A 21,220-nucleotide genomic window follows, 5' to 3' on the forward strand; every position below is an offset into this window, starting at 1 on the left:
GCCTCAACTCCTGCCTATCTACGTGTATATACTAAACGTTCCTTAGCATCCTGTGTGCACAATCTAGATTTGTATCTGCAACACGGAAGCTTCCATTGCAGAGGAGCCTGGAGCCCCCATATGCCAATGGCAGCCCTAGCCATAAGGTCTGTGGGAGGGTCGTGGGTGGTTGGAATGAAGGTATTCCCTGACTGTGTGGGTGAGTTCAGGTCCACTAGACACCTCCAGGCCCAGCTTTACCAGGCCCAGCGACACTCTCAGGTCCCACCTGCACCTCCCTGTCTGTTTCTTCTCCCCAGAGCCCTACCCTTGACCCTCTGCTCTGCCCACCGTGGTGTCCAAGGAATTCAGTACAAATATCACCCCGGCCTGGCTTTCTGGAAGCCGCCTTTCTGAGGCTCCCCGCCCTCCACCCCCGCAGCCAAGCCTCCGGTTTGCGTCAGAGTTAGGGTGACGCCCCCACCCCAGGAAGCAGGATGGGAGGACGCGGGGTGCAGGGAGCTGCCGAGGTGAGGATCCCCTTCATGTTCGGCTCCGCTTACTTCCCAGGCCTGGAGGCCGCGGCTACCCAGTAACCCTGGGCAGTCGGAACCTTCGAGGCACAGGCTCAGAGAAAAGAGTTCCTGCTCCTTTAAGAACATCGGCGTCCAACAGACTAGAGCCGTGCACCGCGGGGCGCGGGCGGGCTGGGCCGGGTTTGTGAATGGAGCGGCGAGCGGAGGGGGAGGGGGAGGGGAGGGGGAGGGGCAGAGGGGCGGGGCCATCTAGGGCCACGCAGCCGCGGAGCTCAAATCCGCACACCCGCCGCCCAAGGTCTCCCGTCGCCTGGGATCTGAGGGGTATGGAGACTCGCCCTCCTCCCTACACAGCCTCCTGGGGGTGGGAAGGGGAAAGGGCGCAGGGGGTTCACCCCCACTCCACAGACCCAGAGCTCACAATGGAATTGGCACGGACCGCTAAAAGGCCAGTCGGTCGCCCAAGGTCTCTCGCTGCAGAGTTATCTCCCAGCCGTGCCTAGCCCTTCCCGGAGCTTCGAGGGGTGCAGGGGTCACACCTCTCCCGTAATTCCCTCCCTACCCCCCCCCAAACGCAGAGCGTGGGCCTGGGCGTGGGCCTCGGTGCAGATGGCGTTTTGGCCCCAAAATAGCTGCCCCCCCCCATCTCCTTTCCTCCCTCCAACCCTAGGGGTGAGGCAGAGAGGGAGCCACGATCTTCCGCGGAGCCTGCTGCACTGTTTAGGGCACACTGGGGAGAGGTTATCCCTACGCCCAGTCCGGGCCCATTACCCCAAAAACCCCCACCCTCGCGCGCACGCTCCGCCGTCTCCTCAGCCCCTACCAGTGCCTACACAGCGTCTACACAGGCGCCCCGAGCCCCGCATCCACTCGTGTGAGAGACAGGCAGGACACCTAGGGCTGAATCCAGCGTGCCCTGAAGCGCGCACCGGGGGTCCCCACTGCGGTGCAGCCCGGCTCGGCTCATCCAAGCACACCCCGCACCTTTCCCGCGTCCACGAAGCTCCTACCTCCCACGCACAGCAGAGACATGACTCCAGGAGGCCAGAGCGCGGCGGGCGCAGCGCGGGGCTCAGGGCTTACGCCGGGGCCCGGCCGCCGGCCATGTCGCTTCAGCACCGGGGGCGCGGACAGCGCCTGACGCGCTCTGACGCTGCGGCGCGGGCGGAGCCGGAGACGCGTGACGGGGCGGGGCCGGGCGGGCGCCTTAAAGGGCGCGTGAGCCGCGGGGAGTCCAAGCCGGGGCGCTTCTGCTCCAAGGCCTTTTGCTCCCTGGCTCAGCCTCGATGGGTCTTTCTGTCCGTGCTCCGTTTGCCTAGGTCTCCACGTTTCTATTTCCCTCTCTGAGCCACCTAACCTGTGCTCTTATTTTACATTCCCCTGGGTAACAGAACTGCTATTTGCTGTCAATTCCCCATCTTCAGTGCCCCAGGAAGCTGTCCCTGATTTCCCAGTACTGAATCATATTCGTTTTGTTTTTTATTTTTGTTTGTTTGTTTTTTAATACGGGTACTGGCATTTGTGAGACAAGTGCTGTAGCTTCCTCGTGTGAGGCACGTACTCTACCACAGGCCCATAGCTCTGTAACTATTTCTTGCAGGTCATGGAAGTAATAGATCTCCATGAGTCTGTGTCCATCCTGCTCTGCATAGTGAGATCCTGTCTCTAAAAACCAAAACAAACAAAAATGTACGTTTATTGGGTCTGGAGAGCTGCCCAGAGGTTAAACGCACTAGCTGGTTTACAGTTCCAGAGACCCCAGCATTTTTTCCTAGCACCCACATGGTGGCTCCCAACCATCCATAGACATGGAAAAGCACATGTGCACAGAAAATAAAATAAATCCAAAGTGTTTTATAAATTAAATTGTTTATGTGTGTAGGACTGAGGCACACCCATAATACCACAGTGCCCATGGAGGTCAGAAGGCAACTTTCCAAACTTGTTTCTCTTTTCACCATGTGGGTTCCAGGAATAGAACTGAAGTCCTCAGGCTGGGCAAGAGGAGCTCACTGGGACATCGTGCAGAGCCTTATTGATTTTCTTCCATGTATGGAGTGTGTCTGAGTGTGTGTGTGCATGTGTGTAAGAGGAAGATAGTTTGTATGTGCCTATGTGTGTGCACATGAGTGTGTGTGTCCATGTATCTGAGTGTGTGTTTGTCTTTATGTGTCTATGTGAGTATGTCTGTGTCTGAGTGTGTGTGTATTCGTGAGTCTGTGTGTGTTTGTGTATGTCTATGTCTGAGTGTGTGTCTTTGTGTATCTGTGCATCTGAGTGTGTGTCTGTATGTGTCTATGTCTGAGTGTGTGTCATGTATCTGCGTGTCTGAGTATGTGTGTGTATGAGTGTGTCCATGTGTCTGTGTGTGAGTGTGTCTAAGCATACATACCTGTGCATGTAAGCCCAGAGAACAACCTTGGATGCTGTTCCTTACGCACAGGTCACTTATTTATTATTATTGTAGTTGTTGGTGGTGGCAGTGTCTTCCTGACCCTAGGCTCACAGCTTAGACTGGCATACAGCTCCTGGAGAAGAGCCTGGTGGCATGCAACAGCAGCTCCTCCTGTAGGTTGTGGAGACAGAATGGCATCCTCAGGCTTTGATGGCCGCCCTGGTACCTCCACATCCTCTAGGCACCTCAGGAGCATGGTGGCCTCACAATCCTCTCCTGCTCTAGTTCAAGCTTATTTGCATTTATTTTATGTGAGTGGCTATTTTGCTTGTGCGTCTGTGTACCATCTGAGTGCTTGGGTGCTCACACAGGCCAGGAGAGGGTGTCAGGTCACCAGCATAGGGGCTGCAGGTGGTGATGAGCCACCTTGTGGGTGCCAGGAATCAAACTCGGGTCCTCTGGAGGAGCCAGTGCTTCTAACTGCTGAGATGCTCAATTTCCCTGCCCCCCAACTCTTTTTTTGCAGAATCACCTTCATGTCTTATTCACATACATGGTTGATTATGTGTTGGTTTGAATTCTAGCCCCCCCCCCCTGTTTATGTGGGCGGTCCCGAGTGAACTCCCCTGACAGCTAAGCCTTCTGTCTCTTGCTTCAGCTTCCTGAGAAGCAGGACTCCATGCTCGCAGGACTTCACTCCCACCTCTGAGCCAGCTCCTCACAGCCTGAGATCCTTTGTTTTGCATGCTTGGGTTCTGATTCCAATGCTGCTATACAACCTACTGGACCCTCCTATTGGGCCTTGAAAGTCTAGGTAAAGCCAGGTTGACCTCCCGCAGGCTCTGTCCCAGAACAAGGCAGAGGTTTCCTAGAGCATGGTGTGGTTGGGACAGGAACCTCACTCAGGCCTTGTCCAGAATCCTCTGTGAGTAGCTGGATGTGGCTCAGGGGCGGACTCTATCCTATCTTAGTTGGGTATTGCTGTTAAGAGATCTTGACCAAGGAAACTCTTACAAAAGTAAGCATTTAATTGGGGCTGGCTTACAGTCTCAGAGGTCTAGTCCATTATCATCATGGTGGGTAACCTGGAAGTGTCCAGGCAGACATGAGATTTCTACATCTGGATCCACAGGCAGCAAGAAGACAGAGACTCTGAGCCTGGCTTAAGCACTTGAAACTACAAAGCCCACCCCCAGTGACACACTTCCTCCAACAACACCTCCTAAAGGCTCCTCTTCCTGGTGAGCCTATAGGGCCCATTCTTAATCAAACCCCTACACACCCCTGCCTAGGATACCCCAGTGTGTGTGTGTGGTTGTATTGCAAAGCGTCCAAGGTTTCATCCCCAATATTCTACCCCCATATCTCCCACACTTGGTGCCTCAGTTTTGCCACCTGCAAAAAAAGGATTATAATAAATGGATTTTGTGTTTTTGAAACAGCTCATCTGAGTCCAAAACTACAAACCCAGGAATCCTAAGGGCTCCAATTCTTAAGAGTACCTGTTTCACTTTTTAAAAAATTTTAATTAGCTATCAGCAGTAAGGCAGAGGTGAGGCCACTCCAGGATGGAATGGAGGGTGACAGGCCCCGCAGGCTCCCCATTGCGCCTTGCTTCCCCCTGAATTTAATTCCTTATTTTGCTGCTTCTTGCTTCTCACAAACATTGCTATGTTCCCACACATGATACCATGCCTAACAATGGCCGTGTCAGTGTCTTCTTCATGTCCTATATGGGCAAGACCAGAGAAGGATGTCTTCTGTCCTGCTGTGTTACTGTCCACCTTCTTCCCTTGAGACAGGGTCTCCCACTGCCTGGGCCTATCTATGCTGGTGGCCAATAAAACCCAGCTATCCTCCTGCCTCCATCCAGATGTTTTACATGGTAACTGGGATGAAATCTCAGGTACTGGTGCCTGTCCAAATGTTCCACCCCTGAGCCACGCCCCCAGCCCCTCACTAGGACTTCTAGGCGGGGCTCCACCCCTGAGCCACGCCCCCAGTCCCTCACTAGGAATTCTAGGCGGGGCTCCACCCCTGAGCCACGCCCCCAGCCCCTCACTAGGAATTCTAGGCGGGGCTTCACCCCTGAGCCACGCCCCCAGCCCCTCACTAGGAATTCTAGGCAGGGTTCCACCCCTGAGCCACGCCCCCAGCCCCTCACTGGGGGATTCTAGGCAGGAGCTTCACCAGTGAGCTGTGTGGCACTTTTGGTTTGTTCTGTCAGTCTTCTGCCTCATTCTCCGAATCACACCTGCTATCTCTTTACATTTCCATTTCTGATATGTCTCCTCACTTCATCCTCTCCCAGACATATTGGGAGTTGTCGATGCTCTGGGTCTGAGAACAGAACTTGGCATGCTTTAGGGGAACAAAGCTGCACAGTTCACTCCCCCGGATCACTCTTAGTTCTGCCCCATGCAGCAGGCCCACTGACAACAGATGGGTAGACAGAGGCACCAGGGTGCAGGCCACAAGTGGGTTCTCAGCCTATCAGGAGCCTGAAAATGTCAGCAGAGACAGGGGTGGAGGACTGGAGGGTCGGCTCCTGCCATCACTGTCTGAAACCTTTGAGTTATTTTCAGAATCCTCCAAGCTGTGCCTGCGGGTCCCAGCGATGGAACTGAAGTCAGTGTGTGTGGCGATAGCCTACACTCAGCTGTCTCACAGTCCCCATCTCATAGCTTTTGAGAAGAATAGAAGGGAGGTTTTCAGAGGAAGTGGGAGCACACTCAGGATGCAAGTGGGCTTCCCAGAAGGCCCCTCTAAGCTCGTTAGGACAAGGTGGCCCAGAGGTTTGGTTTTTTTCCGCCTGTAGTTTTTTTTAACTTTACTCAGAGTGTCTTTTAGGTAAAAGGTTAGGGGCGGGTGGAAGCCTGAAATGTGTGCTGGGTAGCAGGTCCCAGTCCAGGCAGGTCCAAGTGGCTCCAAGGACTCGCGTGGACAGGAGCATGGGGCGGGGAGTGCTCCGTGAACTCAGGTCCCCAGCAGCACCCCTGCCTTTCTGTCTCTGCCCTGCTCCTACCCTAGAAGGGTGGCCGGCGTCACAGGTTTCTAGTCTCCCACCCCCTACCTCCCAGGCCTCCCGCCCCGCCCCGCCCCCAGGGCGCCCTGACTTTCCGTAAATGACGGCGGCCAGGAAGCTCAGGGGCCGCACAGGAAGGAGCAGGGACTTTCCTGTCGCAGCCCGGGCTGCCCCACGCCTTGGCGCGGCTGCAGGTAGGAGCGCGGGGCACGGGTGCAGGGCGCGGGGGGTGCGGGGGCCGGCGCGGGCGCGGGTGCGGGTCGCTGCCTAGACACCGCACTAGCGGCTCAGCAGCGCGCATGCGCCGCGGGCTTCCCCGCCCCCACCCTCCTGTCCTAGGAGCGGGAGGTAAAGGGCCAGAACTTTCCATTTGGTATAATCTCATACTTCTTTAATATTCGCATCCGCTTTGTTGTTTTATGCTTTACATTTTGAGGATGGTTCTCCGTCCATAACCCTGGGCTACAGTCACTATGTAGCCCCAAACTTTTAGCAATCCTCCTGTAACCTTCCCAGGAGCAACAAGAATTGGGGAAGAAGATGATGAAGGTTTTATTTTTGTATACTTCTATAACATTTTAATCTGTTTTATTCTGCTTGAGTGTGCTTTGCACACGTTCGGAGGTCAGAGGACAACTTGCCGGAGTGGGTTCTCTCCTTCCACCATGTGGGTCCTGGGGACCAGCAGACTTGGTGGCAAGTGCCTTTACCCCCTAAGCCATCTTGGCCGCCCTAATTTGTTTCTTGAGACAGGGGCTGACCTTGAACTTATAATGTCAGTTGTTTACCACCACATCTGGTAATAGGTTAATGACATCTTCAGTTCTTGATTTGAGACAGGGTTTTTCTGTGTAGCCCAATTAAAGGCATGCACCACCACTGCCGAGCCAGATTTTTTTTGTTTTTTAAAAATACAGTCTCATGCAGCCCAGGCCGGCCTTGGATTTCTAATCTTCTGCCTCCACCTCTGGAGTTTTCTGGGAACAAGTGTGTTTTTGTTGTCTTATTATGGGAGGGGCGCACATGCAGAGGTCGGAGGGCAAACACGTCTTCTGTGAGCCACCTTCAGTGGCCGTGAGCTGGTCTGAGCAGCTGCGGGGCTGTTTCCTGCCTTTTCTCACGGGCCCAGGCCCCGCCCCTTGCCCTCAGCAGCTCTGAAGGATGAGAAATGTATTTTCACTTAGGCCACTGCAGGGAACCTCCCTGCGGTGAGGACCAAAGAGGAGCATAAAATAGACGTTGGACGTGGGGTCAAGTGGGCTGAAGAGAGACCGACCAGAAAGGGTTGGGAGACAACACAGGTTCCCGAGTGCCTATCCATAGACTCATGGGCAGAAGCTTCTCGTTCCAGCCCAGACAGTCCTGTGACAGCTGTCCCCATCCATCTAAACACCTCTACTTCCTGTTCAGGCCAGTTTCTATATCTGCCATCAATTGCTCATGCATGTCTGGGCTATTGTCTTGGCTGGCTAGGCTAGGATGTAGAGGCTTTTGGATCAATTGGTGATGTCTGCCGGGGTGCAGACAAGTGCACAGACCAGAAGACACCTAGTCCCCAGCTTGTCTGTCACTTGGGGGGCATGTGACTCCTCTTCCCTCCTTCAGTCACACCCCGTTCTCTGCCTCTCTAGGTTATACTCATGGCACCTCCAAGTGAGGAGACACCTCTGATCCCTCAGCGCTCTTTCAGCCTCTCGTCCTCAGAGGCAGGGGCACTGCATGTACTCCTTCCTCCCCGGGGACCTGGGCCTCCCCAGCGACTGTCATTCTCTTTTGGGGACTACTTGGCTGAGGATCTGTGTGTGCGGGCCGCCAAGGCTTGTGGTAAGTGGGTCCCTAGGTGACCAGGCCATTTAGTAGAGCTGAGTAACATCTATTGAGAAAAGGAGTGCTGGGGCTTTGAGGGGTGTGTAGAAGTTTGGTAAGGGAGGCTCATGGGCTCAGCCTGTGTTGTTGCATGGGTGACTTGGGTGAACGGATGGGCCCATCCCTTCAGGTATTCTGCCTGTTTATCATTCACTCTTCGCCCTGGCCACTGAGGACTTGTCTTGCTGGTTCCCCCCAAGCCACATCTTCTCCATAGAGGACGCGGACACTCAAGTCTTGGTCTACAGGCTACGGTAGGAAGTGAGCCCCTCTATTTACCTTCAGTCCAGTCTATAGTAGAGGCTCTTGAGACCAGAAAGGTTGGGCTGTTTGCTGTAGGCCACACAGCATGTCAGTGACCCAACTTGGGCTCTGGGAAGCTAGAGCTGAGTGGACTATCCCATTCTGGAACCCACAGCTTTTATTTCCCTGACTGGTTTGGGCTGGAGACGTGTCACCGCTTTGGGCTTCGCAAAGATTTGACCAGTGCCATCCTTGATTTACATGTTTTAGAATATCTCTTTGCTCAGGTTGGTATTCTTCGGTGGGGAAGGCTCAACCCAGGGATAGGGGACCCCAAAGCAACATCCCAGCTCTCAGGACAGAACCTCACCTAACCACGCTCCTGTGGCCTACCCAGCACCGCAGTGACTTGGTGAGTGGGCGCCTCCCAGTGGGCCTTAGCCTGAAGGACCAGGGAGAGTTCCTGAGCCTGGCTGTGCTGGACCTGGCCCAGATGGCTCGTGAGCAGGCTCAGAGGCCAGGAGAACTGCTGAAGACCGTCAGGTGAGGGCCTTGGGCCACCTCTCCGTGGTCTCCTTTGGCTGCCGATCTGGGGCCCTATCGTTTTTCCCTTACCGAACTCCTACACATACCTCCTTCCCAACGTCGACTTGTGCAGCCACCCTCTCCGTCAGCCTGCCCCTGCCAAAAGGTCCCCAATGTCTGTCTCGTGTGTCCTTCGGGCCCCCTCCCCACCCTAAGACTTCGGCGTGCTCCTCACCCACAGTTACAAAGCCTGTCTGCCGCCTAGCCTGCGCGATGTGATCCAGGGCCAGAACTTCGTGACACGCAGGCGCATCCGCAGGACCGTGGTCCAGGCGCTGCGCCGCGTGGTCGCCTGCCAGGCTGACCGCTACGCCCTCATGGCCAAGTACATCCTGGACCTGGAGCGGCTGCACCCAGCGGCCACCACCGAGGCTTTCCGCGTGGGGCTCCCGGGCGCCCAGGAGGAGCTGGGGCTCCTGCGTGTGGCGGGGGGCAATGGCATCGCCTGGAGCTCCGGGGACCAGGAGGTGCTGGAATCGGGCCTTGAGAAGTGGGGTCCGCAGGGAGGCAGGGCATTAGTAAAGAAGCTCGTCCGGAGCAACCAATCAGGAAAGGGGCCAGTTGGGGCGGGACTGGCTGCACTACGGGGTGGGGGTGGGGGGTGGGGTCAAATAGAGATGGGTCCGAGGGTGGAGCTACCCAGGGACTGGACCTGGGGGTGTGTCCAGAAGGGGTGAGACTAGATGGGGGCGGGGCCGGACAGAGGGGGATAGTCTCGATTGGGTCGGTGGGCCTGACTTGACCAGGTCAGCCTCCGTCCCTGTCCCCCAACCCCCCAACCCCGTTAGTGGAGGTGGGAAGGAGGAAGAACCCGAGGCTGTGTTGGATCAGGTCTGTCATCCTCCGGCTTCTGCCTGTCCTTTCTTCCTTAGCTTTTCCAGACCTTCTGTGACTTTCCTGAAATCGTGGATGTCAGCATCAAGCAGGCCCCACGCGTGGGTCCGGCAGGGGAGCACCGGCTGGTTACTGTCACCAGGATGGACGGTCACATCCTGGTGGGTCTTGGAACCCGCTGTTCTGGTGCTGACTCTGGGAGAGGGGTGGGTTCCGTTGTTACTGAAGAGTTCTCCCGCGCAGGAAGCGGAGTTCCCGGGGCTGCCTGAGGCGCTGTCCTTCGTGTCCCTCGTGGATGGGTACTTCCGCCTGACTTGCGACTCCAGGCATTTCTTCTGCAAGGAGGTGGCGCCGCCGCGGCTGCTAGAGGAGGAGGCGGAGCTATGCCATGGACCCATCACGTGAGGAGCTGGTTGGGGTTACAGTGGGGACGGGGCTAGGCAGCGGGGGACTGTCTGGTTTGGACCTGGCTGCTGTCCTGGCCTAGGTTAGACTTTGCCATCCACAAGCTGAAGGCCGCTGGCTCTCTCCCGGGCTCCTACATTCTCCGCCGCAGCCCGCAGGACTATGACAGCTTTCTTCTTACCGCCTGCGTCCAGGTTGGTTCACTGCTGGTGCCAGGATGGCTTCCTGGAGGAGATGACACCTGAGCTGGGATAGAAAGAGGAGTTTCTATATTTCCTTGAAGATCACTGCCCTGTAATCCTAGAATTTAAGAGACTGAGGCAGGATCAAGTTTACAGGCCAGCCTGAGCTACACAGAGAAATTACGCATCAAAAAATGTGTGTGGATGGGTGGGGGAAGTTGTCTCATGGAGGAAAAGGTTTTTTTTTGTTTTGTTTTTTTTTTCCCACCAAGCCTGAGGATGTTAATTTTATCCATAGGATTCACAGAGTAAAAGGGCAGAACAGACACCCATAAATTCCTCTCTGACCTCCACCACGTGTGCATGGTGGTTTGCATTTACACAGAAACACACATAAGTGAATGTAACTTTAAGAACTCAAAAAAGCTCAGGGAAAGAAAATAAATAAAAATAAAAATTAAAAAAAAAAAAAAAAAAAAAAAAAAAAAAAGCTCAGGGAATGCATTCCCAGCATGGGGAGGGGCTGCAACCACAGAGGCTCGAGTCAGAACTGAGTATACAGTCTCCTAGAAACACGAGAAGGAGTGGGGCTCTGCTCCACACCTGGCTCAGGTCGAGGTCCTCTTTGCAGACTCCTCTTGGCCCTGACTACAAGGGCTGCCTCATCCGCCAGGACCCCAGCGGGACTTTCTCTCTGGTTGGCCTCAGCCAGCCGCACAGAAGCCTGCGGGAGCTGCTGGCAGCCTGCTGGCATTCTGGGCTGCGAGTAGATGGTGCTGTCCTGACCCTCACATCCTGCTGTGCTCCCAGACCCAAAGGTGAGTCGGTTCTTTCTCCAACCAGCCCAGCAGCTCTTGGGTGATGGCAGAAACCAGTGACCACAGCGATTAGGACAGAGAACACAACTTTTTGGCACAGTCTTCAGACACCAAGTCAGTTATTTTCAGTTGGTCACTGTCTCTCACTTCTAACCATGGGTGAATGTCACTGAGGTGAACCCTTGCTGGGGCACCCTGTGGTGTCCTGGCTGACACAGACCTTGGTGGCCTGGAGGGAACCCAGTGTTTTCAAATCAGCCCTAAGTCCACATCTCAGGAGCGACTTCTGGGGGCTCCCCAGGCTAAGTATGGGGAGTCTAAATCTTGGAGACCTTTGCCTCTGCCCTCTGCCCTCTGTTTTTTTACCACCCAGAAAAGTCCAATTTGATCGTGGTTCGAAGGGGCTGCACCCCCGCGCCTGCCCACGACCGCTCCCCATCCTGCTGTGCACTGACGCAGCTGAGCTTCCAGACAATCCCATCGGACAGCCTGGAGTGGGTGAGGGTCCCTATGCCCAGGTGGATGAGGGTCCCCAGGATGGAAGCCAGGGCCAGGGCCCTTCTTAGAGGACATGGAAGCCACCATCAACTGTTCCTGCCTGGATGTCTTCCCCCCAGCACGAGAACCTGGGTCATGGCTCTTTTACCAAGATTTTCCGTGGCTGCAGGCGGGAGGTTGTGGATGGTGAGACACATGACACTGAAGTCCTCCTGAAGGTCATGGACTCCAGACACCGAAACTGCATGGAGGTGGGTGGGGACCAAAGAAGAAGGCCATGCAGAATTGCATGGAGCTGGAACCTGTCAGGAGGATTGCTGGAACCCAGACATTCAAGACCGACTGGGGACATAGTGGGACTCCATCAAACCAAAGTAGAGTGTAGCCATGCTGAAAGTTTGGCTGTAAAACACAGCATGAGGAGGCTGGAGAGGACATGGTGTGTGTGTGTGTGTGTGTGTGTGTGTGTGTGTGTGTACATGCAGATGTCATGTCCAACTGAATATGAACATGACATCTGCAAGGCCAAGGGCAGGACCATGGGAGGGTGAGTTCAGCTCTTCCCCAAGCCCATCACAGCATGAGAGACTTGAGGTAGCTTCTAGTGGGACTTCTGACCCTCTCTGGGCTCAACGGGACTGAAGAAGAGGAATCCAACATCTTCTGCTCTCCCCTCCCCAGTCCTTTCTGGAAGCTGCGAGCTTGATGAGCCAAATATCCTACCCGCACCTGGTGTTACTGCATGGCGTCTGCATGGCTGGAGACAGTGAGCCTCAAGCTGCACCCCACTCCAGCCCTGGCCCCTCCTCCACCCTGCTCGACCTGCATGCCTCTGATACTCTTAAGATCATCACCCCGTACACCTTGCTGGCTGATTGCTTGCTCCCTCCCGCCCCCCCCCCCCCCCCCGCAAACCCCTTCTGATTCTTAGCTGTATCTATTCAGTTGAGCTGCTAGGAAACAGAAGTCCAAACTGTGCTAAGAGCAGAGGGCAGATGGGGACAGAGCCTGCTGAGCGAGCACCCTGTCACCTGTGTTGTCACCACCCCACTCTCCTTGTCCCCAGGCATCATGGTGCAGGAATTTGTGTACCTAGGAGCAATTGACATGTACCTGCGCAAGCGTGGCCACCTGGTGTCAGCCAGCTGGAAGCTGCAGGTGACCAAGCAGCTGGCCTATGCCCTTAACTACTTGGTGAGTGTCCCTGTGTCCATGGGGGGGCTTCCTCTATGATGGGGGATGAGAGTAGGTTCTGTAGTTTGGATAGGAGCTCAGGAAGACACAAGGAAACATCCAGAACAAGGGAACTGATGTGAGCAGGCTCAGAGGGCTGAAAGCATCAAGGGAGGGCACTGTGAACCCATGGGTGTCTGGGGGAGCACTGAGAGAGGAGGCCAGGCTGGGGGGTGGGGGAAGGCAGGGCGTAGAGATGGAAACTGGTGAGAAGAGGGGGTGTCTTGAATGACAGGATGAGGGACTTTAACTGTCCCTAAAGCCATGGGAAGGTAGAGAAAGGAGTATGGTGGTTAAGGGTGGGTATGGTCAGTGTAAGGGAGGTTAGGGTTACAAGACATGCCTTCATGGGCCTACAGTGGTTGCCAAAGCCTGTTCTGTCTGGGCAGCATCAGATAGGCTTTAAAGGATGCAGAAGAGTTTGCTTAATAGTATTCATTCATCAAACGCTTACCCACACTTCCCTGTGCCTGTAACACTTAGGAGGATAAAGGCCTCCCTCATGGCAACGTCTCAGCACGGAAGGTGCTCCTGGCTCGAGAGGGGGTTGATGGGAATCCACCTTTCATCAAGCTCAGTGATCCTGGTGTCAGCCCAACTGTGCTGAGCCTGGAAAGTGAGTACAGGCTATCCTCACCAGACTGTACCCTGTGTCTTCTGTGTTTGCAGACACACGTGGTCACTCAGGGCCTGCACTGGCAAAGGGGGCGCTTTGTGCAGAAGGTGACCATGACCATTCTCATTCCCACATCCTCCAGTGCTCACCGACAGGATACCCTGGGTGGCCCCCGAGTGTCTCCAGGAAGCCCAGACCCTCAGCTTGGAGGCTGACAAGTGGGGCTTTGGCGCCACCACGTGGGAGGTGTTCAGCGGGGGACCCGTGCACATTACCTCGCTGGAGCCCGCCAAGGTTAGAGCCGGTGGTCTCGGCCTTCTGGGCCGGATGTGGGGATGGGGGTGTCGTGAGGGTAGGGTTAAACCACGTGATGGGCATCTCAACACTGAACTGAACCCTCGCCCCTCAGAAGCTGAAGTTCTATGAGGACCGGGGACAGCTGCCCGCCCTCAAATGGACAGAGCTGGCGGGGCTCATTGCACAGTGCATGGCGTACGATCCTGGCCGGCGCCCTTCCTTCCGAGCTATCCTCAGAGACATCAACGGCCTCATTACATCAGGTGCCGGGCTCGGGGGGAGGTGGAGGCTGGGGGGCGGTGCGGGCGGAGAGGGTCCAGGAAGGTTGGCTGGTTCCAGCAGTCAGCACGAGCTAAGAGCTGCTGCAACAAACCTGTGGCTAAGACTCACTGCATTTGTTTTGCAACGTAGCCCAGGGTGGTGGTTTACAGTGTAGCCCAAGCTATCTTCTCAGACTGGATTCTCCCGGGTGCTGGGATTTGGTTTTATTTTGTTATTCTTTTTTTTTTTTTTTTTTTTTTTTTTTTTTTTTTTTTTTTTTTTTTTGAGACAGGGTTTCTCTGTGTAGCCCTGGCTGTCCTGGAACTCACTCAGGCTGGCCTCGAACTCAGAAATCCGCCTGCCTCTGCCTCCCAAGTGCTGGGATTAAAGGCGTGCGCCACCACCGCCCGGCTTCATTTTGTTATTCTTAAATTTTGTCCGCACAATGGTTTCATCTGAGGGTATCCGGGTCACAGGCTGGCGTCACTGCGTGGTTCTGTCTCCTGAGTCCCCTTTGTGTCTGTAGCCCTTAAGGTTCCACAGAGTGTGCCTTTGCCCGGACAGTGATCGTTCCCACTCCCCACGAGGTACCCGTGGGCGTCTCATAATGCACAGAGAGAGCAAGGTTCAGGTGGAGTTCACACACCAATTCAGTTTGGGATTGAGGCAGAGAAAGATACCTCACTTACTCATGTGACCCCCCTGCCCTAGATTACGAGCTCCTCTCAGACCCCACACCTGGCAACCCGAGTCCCCGAGATGAGCTGTGCGGTGGCGCCCAGCTCTATGCCTGTCAGGACCCCGCTATCTTCGAGGAGAGACACCTTAAGTACATCTCCCTGCTGGGCAAAGTGAGTGGGCGGGGCGTGTGGAGGCGGGGCGTTAGCTGATCCGTCAGGCGGGGCGTGGATGGGTGGGTGAGCCAGACACTGCCCTCTCATCCTCTCACAGGGCAACTTTGGCAGTGTGGAGCTATGCCGCTACGACCCTCTGGGGGACAATACGGGACCCTTGGTGGCAGTGAAGCAGCTACAGCACAGCGGGCCAGACCAGCAGAGGGACTTTCAGCGGGAGATTCAGATCCTTAAGGCTCTGCACAGCGACTTCATTGTCAAGTACCGGGGAGTCAGCTATGGGCCTGGTGAGCGGCGGCGGCAGCTCGGGAACGGGTTCGAGTACGGCTTCTACCCTTCCCCAGTCGGGCCCTGTTGAGCAAGGTCTTTAACTTTCATGAGTCTCAGCTTCCGTAGCTGGGACTTGAACAAATCAATGCACCCGGTAGAAGGTGCTCGAGAGCTACTGTCGCTGTCCGCAGGTCGCCAGAGCCTGCGGCTGGTGATGGAGTACCTTCCCAGCGGCTGCCTGCGGGACTTCCTGCAGCGCCACCGCGCGCGCCTGCATACCGACCGCCTACTGCTGTTCGCCTGGCAGATCTGCAAGGTGCGAGCAGCGCGGAGATCGAGATGGGGATTCTGGGGTCCAGGATTCCGGGCCCACGTGCTATCACGGCCCTTTGCAGGGTATGGAGTACCTGGGCGCGCGCCGCTGCGTGCACCGTGACCTGGCTGCGCGCAACATCCTGGTGGAGAGCGAGGCGCATGTGAAGATCGCAGACTTCGGCCTCGCTAAGCTGCTGCCGCTCGGAAAGGACTACTACGTGGTCCGCGAGCCGGGCCAAAGCCCCATCTTTTGGTACAAGACCAACACTCCACGCCCACTGAGCCCCAAGTCCTACACTCTACAGCCTCAAACGGGTCCAGACCCAGCTCCACCTCGCTAGCCCTGCCCTCGCAGAGGCCCCGCCCACAGTAGGGTCAGCCCTGTAGCCACGCCCCACAAAGCCATGTTCACAACTGTACAGATGTACCCCGCCGAACTGTGTAGTCAGGACTACCCTACCCACTCCACAGAGTGATGCTCCACCCGGTTTAACCACGCCCCTCTTTGTTCTGGCTCGGTCCTCCGTGACCACAGTCAGCCAGGCCCGTCACGGGTCTCTTCTAGCTCTGCCCCTCCGCACGGCCCCGCCTTTCACGCTTTATAGGTTCCGCCCCTCTTAGCGTCACCTACTTTTGTCCGTCTTACTCCGCTCTCCGTCGCTGACTCCTCCCCTTATGAAACTTATGCCTATCTGCCCAGGCACTTTCCCAGCTGCCCATCATCCAATGTTGACCCGCTCAAAGCCCTGTCCTAGCTACTTAGAGTACCTCTCTTAGCCTGGCCATGCCCACAGGTCCCCAAACAGCCTCTGAGCCGCCTTCTGTGGGCGGTACTACTGGGTAGTCTCCTGACCACGCCCTTTTCCTAGCCACAGCTTGACCACACCTTACACTGACGGCGCCCTCCCCAGGCCACTGTTTCACTGCCCTCGATCCTCACTGGCCACACGGTTCTCTGACCACGCCTCTATCCCGTTCTCAGGTATGCCCCCGAATCCCTATCTGACAACATCTTCTCCCGCCAATCGGACGTGTGGAGCTTCGGAGTGGTGCTGTACGAGCTCTTCACCTACTGCGACAAGAGCTACAGCCCATCCGCTGTGCGTCACTGCCCCATCCCTCCCTCAGTCCTCCTTTCTGACCTCCAGACCACCTCCTGACATCCAGACCCCCATCCTGACCTCCAGACCCCCATTCTGACATCCAGACCCCCATCCTGACCTCCAGACTCCTATCCTGACATCCAGACCCCCATCCTGACCTCCAGACCCCCATCCTGACATCCAGACCCCCATCCTGACATCCAGACCACCTCCTGACCTCCAGTCTTCTCTCCTGACCTCAGCCCTCCCTCCTGACCTCCAGATGCTCATCCCGACCCCCAGACCCCCATCCTGACCCCCAGACCTCCAGTCCCTTTCCTCCTGACTTCCAGCTCCTATCCTGACCCCAGCCCTCCCTCCTGACCCCCAGCTCTCCCTCCTTCCTGACTCTTCAACCCTTCCTCATGACATCAGCCCTCTTCCTGACTCTAACAGTCCTGCCCTAACTTGCTCCTCTCCCTCAGGAGTTCCTGCGCATGATGGGGCCTGAGCGTGAAGGACCCCCGCTCTGCCGCCTCCTGGAGCTGTTGGCAGAGGGCCGACGCCTCCCAACACCTCCCACCTGCCCCACCGAGGTGAGGGATGCGGATTCAAGTTTCTCAGTTTCAATTCTTGATTGACAGCAGCAGTCCTGACTGGGAACGCTTTACAGGAAGAGGGAGGCTCAGCTTCATGGGTTTCAGAAATGTGGTTTGTTGAGGCAAGGTCTTGCTTTGTAGCCTCGTCTGGCCTGGAACTTGACATCCTCCTGCCTCAGCCTTTCCTGGGCTGAGAAGACAAATGCCACCACAACCGCTCCCAAGTTCGTATTTCAATCTTTCTTTCTTTCTTTCTTTCTTTCTTTCTTTCTTTCTTTCTTTCTTTCTTTCTCTCTTCCCTCCCTCCCTCCCTCCCTCCCTCCCTCCCTCCCTCCGTCCTCTCTCTCTTTCTTTCTTTCTTTCTTTCTTTCTTTCTTTCTTTCTTTCTTTCTTTCTTTCTTTCTTTCTTTCTTTCTTACTTTCTCTGTGCTGAGAATTGAAGCCAAGGTCTTACACATGCCAGGCACACACTCCATCCATGTCGTGATAATTCTAGGGGGCGTCGCAGGCCGCTCCCAGACGTGAATGGCGCCTATTGGAGGAGCCGGGAGAAGTTATTCCCAGTAGGAGCCATTGGCTGTGAGCTGGGGTGGAGTAAGAGAAGCAGATGTGCGGGCGACCTGGGGTGTGTGTGTCTGTCACCCTAGCCATCGGCAGGCCACGGCAGGAGGGTTGCCACAGGCAAACTTAGTTTCTGTTCAGAGATCCATAAGGAGTCATGGAGAGCTGTGGAGCAGAGTGGGGTGACTTCGAATGTGTGCCATTAAACTGAGTGGAAGCCACGCCTCTGAGCTCAGGCTCCACCCACCTTGCTTCCCACCATCAGGTTCAGGAACTCATGCAGCTGTGCTGGGCGCCCAGCCCGCAGGACCGGCCAGCCTTCGGCACCCTGAGCCCACAGCTGGACGCGCTGTGGCGTGGAAGCCCCGGATAGCAGCCAGGGATGAGCGTGAGCTTGGTTGGTTTTTATGATCTGGCTGTGCGACCTCAGGCAGGAAGCTGTCCCTCTCTGAGCTCCAGCACCCACTTATCCCCTCTGGCCACCCCTTCCCATCACTCTTTCCTCCCAGAATGGGGATATTAAATATGTGACCCAGGCTCTGCACGGTCGTCGTCACCTCTGGAATGCTTTCCTGGCCCATCTGCTTTCTGCAGAATTCACAACCCCAGGTCCCAACAGCACCCAAGTCTTGGCCAGAAACCCACTCAGCTCCCCAAACCCTCTCTTGACCCCAGTTCTGTGCCCAGTCCCTTGCTCCCTTGCCCGTGGGCTTCTATGGGTTGTGAAACCTCAACACGCCTCCTGACAGAGTGGGTTTTGGGAGTGTTTGTTGAATGAATAAATGAATTCAATAGAAAAGATGGTTTGTGACTGGAGTTGGGGGTGTAGGACAGCTGGCTTACAGGGTGTGGTATAGGCTTGGGGGGCAAGTGTGGGGCTGGGGGAGGCACAGCTGGGAGAGTAGAGGTCTTGGCCAGACCCCAAGGACACCCCCTCCCTTCCTACCCAGCTGCGGTTCTTGGCTTGCCAGGGGAGCTGATTCCGGGCAGAGTCGGTGCAAGGGGCAGAGGCCAAGGCTGGGGCTAGGCTGAGCCAGCCCTGCGCACCCCAGGACAGTGCCTGCAGTCACCCAGAACAGCCGGGAGGTAGAGGAACAGGAAAGGAGCCATTTAGACTTATCCTTCCGTCTTCCAGCCTCAGTTTTCCTCTTTGACAAACCAAGTCATAAATACCTCCTCCCATCTCCTTCACAGCCCAAACTGTCTCCAACTCACAGCAATTCTCCTGCCTCAACTTTTCGAGTGCTAGCAAGACGTGTGGGCGTCACCCTTACAAAGGGGAGGGGCTTGTTTTAAATGTTGGGGGGCGGCTCCTGGCACAGTGCTGCACCTGTGAGAAGAACTTCAGGGTCCCAAGCTGGACACACAGCCCCTGACCATGACCCGAGCCTCGACCTTCTCGGTGCTGCTCGCCGTGTTCCCGCCAAGGCCCGTGGGCGGCGCGAGGCGGCTATAAGGAGCATCCATGCGCGTTGCCTCCTGCCACCATGCGCGCGCCGCTGCTATTGCTGCTTCTGGCTCTGGGGTCCGCGCTGTGCTCCCCGCAGCACCCCGAGGAGCGCTTCAAGCTCTGCGGCCACCACCTGGTGCGCGCGCTGGTGCGGGTGTGCGGCGGCCCGCGCTGGTCGCCTGAGGCCACGCAGCCTGTGGAAACCCGGGACCGTGAGTGGGGACAGGCGGGGTGGATGGACACGCGCGGCATAAGCCACCACTCGGTTTATTGTTTATTAAAGACAGACTCTCACTAGAAAACCTAAAGTGACTTCAAAGTCACGGGAATCCTCCTGCCTCAACAGTTTTGGGGTTACTGGGATATGGCCCTCTCTGGGGATTCTGGACAGGGACTCTACTTCCAGGCCTAGAGGACAGAAGAAGACAGAGGTCCCTGTGTCCCTGTGCACAGCAGTGGGTAGCGACTGTAGGAATGTATGGCCCCCTCCTGAGGCAGAGGGTGATGTCCAGGGGGTCACAGAGTGAACCCAGGACTACATGAAGTTCCAGGGACCTCACCCTTCCGTGGCCACAAACTGGGGTGCACAGGAGGCAGATGGGCGTACACAGTTGGGAGGTGAGAGTTATGTAGTATTCAGCAGGCACTCTATATGTGCCTCTGTTTCTGGGCTCTGTTGTCTCGCGGCCGGTGTATGGGAGGGACTTAAGCTGACTTCTGCTCGCCTACAGGGGAGCTGCTGCAGTGGCTGGAGCAAAGACAGCTCTTGCACGCACTTGTGGCCGACGCGGACCCTGCGCTAGACCCGCAGCTCCACCAGGCTTCTCAGCGCCAACGCCGCAGCGAGGCCACCAACGCTGTGCACCGCTGTTGTCTCACTGGCTGCTCCCAGCAAGACCTGCTGGGTCTGTGTCCCCACTGAAGGGGCACAGGCTCAGGCAGTGCTTCCTCGATTGGTCCCCTCCTCCCAGCCATGTCCATGAAACACCCCGGTTTGCCTTCGAGGATTCCTAGGTTATTCATAGATCACAGAAACCGAGGGCCACAAGGAGCCCTGTCATTACCTGTGCCCACCTCCTCCTTGTGTCCCCAACAGTCTAAATAAAAAAGCAACTTCATACAGTTTTTTTCCCCCCCTGGGAAAAGTAGCATGGACAGGGCAGCAGGCTGTGACTCTGCTCTGGTCACACACGAACCTGAGGCACCACCAGGATCCACTGGGGAAACTAAGGAGTGTCAGGAGGTACACAGTTGGCACACAATAGATAGTATGAGGCTGGGCTGGGACCTGGCACTCCCGAAGCACCAAACACACCCGGTATGTTGCGCAATGTTATCCCAGGTTGGGAGGTGGAGGCAAGGGGATCAGGAGTTCCAGATGATCCTTGGCTCTAAGGGCCAGCCTTGGCTATCAAATATCAGCCTGGACAAATGAGACCCCGTGCCTAAAGAAAAAAGCAAAAATAACTATAAGGTGGTAGGCAGTGTAAGATCAGAACTGGGGTTCATCCAGGGTTGAGGCAGCCAGGTGTGGGAGACCAGATTGGTCTGGAAGGTTCCATGTTCAACAGGCTGAGGTTTCAGGAGCTATGAGGGTGTGAGAGCTGGGCTGGAAAGAGCAGAGATGTGCCTAGGTCCACTGCACTGTGTCCACCATCACTGCCTAGGTCCACTGCACTGTGTCCACCATCACTGCCTAGGTCCATTGCACTGTGTCCACCATCACTGCCTAGACCCACTGCACTGTTTCCACCATCACTGCCTAGGTCCACTGCACTGTGTCCACCATCACTGCCTAGGTCCACTGCACTGTGTCCACCATCACTGCCTAGGCCTACTGCACTGTGTCCACCATGCCTCTTGGGAAAGAACCTCAAAAATAAATGGGGGAGTGTACTGAGAATTTGGGTTTCTTTATAAAATAGAAATCTTATTGGAATGTGTTTTCATCTCCAGGTGTGGGAGATGGGGCTGCTTTAGACTGTCCATAGCACCTGACTGTGATTTGCCTCGTGCTCTAGCAGGGGTGTGATTTTGCCAGCTGCAGATAGTTTCTGCAATTGTGTGATGTTTGAAATTCTGGGGACTCTTTAGAGGGTACATAGGTGCTATGATCCAGGGGGCGGGTTGTTCTTGTTGGTTGAGGTTAGTTAAGTAGTCATCTTTGAAGAAGAAACAACGACAAGAAGAAATTAGATATTCTGACAGCAAAGATCAAAACTTGCCCCAAGGAATTAGCAGGAAGTAGCCTAACAGTAACATTGACCCCTTTCCGAGCCCGAGACTCTGTTCAGGGATCTGTTTTCCTTCCTCTCT

General features: G+C 55.8%; 3 protein-coding genes across 12 annotated transcripts in view; 2 read left to right on the forward strand and 1 right to left on the reverse strand.

The window, feature by feature from the left end:
• Unc13a (unc-13 homolog A) overlaps positions 1–1,657 on the reverse strand; it is a 46,470-nt gene extending 44,813 nt beyond the window's left edge. For all 10 annotated transcript variants that reach the window (XM_076914425.1, XM_076914428.1, XM_076914422.1 and 7 more), the window contains exon 1: positions 1,526–1,657. In XM_076914425.1, coding sequence (XP_076770540.1) covers positions 1,526–1,547 — 22 coding nt within the window. In that variant the 5' untranslated portion in view covers positions 1,548–1,657. The remainder of the gene's footprint in view (positions 1–1,525) is intronic.
• A 4,166-nt stretch (positions 1,658–5,823) lies between these two features.
• Jak3 (Janus kinase 3) lies at positions 5,824–18,255 on the forward strand. The gene is made up of 24 exons (XM_034520205.2): positions 5,824–6,129; positions 7,567–7,759; positions 7,932–8,055; positions 8,220–8,331; positions 8,442–8,587; positions 8,811–9,096; positions 9,502–9,624; positions 9,707–9,864; positions 9,951–10,062; positions 10,682–10,868; positions 11,242–11,366; positions 11,486–11,617; positions 12,048–12,132; positions 12,433–12,560; positions 13,083–13,215; positions 13,358–13,509; positions 13,625–13,775; positions 14,485–14,624; positions 14,725–14,914; positions 15,089–15,213; positions 15,293–15,465; positions 16,195–16,312; positions 16,780–16,890; positions 17,720–18,255. The coding sequence occupies exons 2-24, from the start codon at positions 7,576–7,578 to the stop codon at positions 17,825–17,827; spliced, it is 3,303 nt and encodes a 1,100-aa protein (XP_034376096.1). The 5' UTR covers positions 5,824–6,129; positions 7,567–7,575; the 3' UTR covers positions 17,828–18,255.
• Positions 18,256–18,324: 69 nt separating this feature from the next.
• Positions 18,325–21,166, forward strand: Insl3 (insulin like 3). The gene is made up of 2 exons (XM_034520209.2): positions 18,325–19,116; positions 19,636–21,166. Exons 1-2 carry the CDS (start codon positions 18,942–18,944, stop codon positions 19,824–19,826), a joined length of 366 nt encoding a protein of 121 aa, XP_034376100.1. The 5' UTR covers positions 18,325–18,941; the 3' UTR covers positions 19,827–21,166.
• The last annotated feature ends 54 nt before the right edge of the window (positions 21,167–21,220 follow it).

Source organism: Arvicanthis niloticus, chromosome 16 (assembly GCF_011762505.2).
Source record: "Arvicanthis niloticus isolate mArvNil1 chromosome 16, mArvNil1.pat.X, whole genome shotgun sequence".
In the NCBI taxonomy this organism is placed as follows: Eukaryota; Metazoa; Chordata; class Mammalia; order Rodentia; family Muridae; genus Arvicanthis; species Arvicanthis niloticus.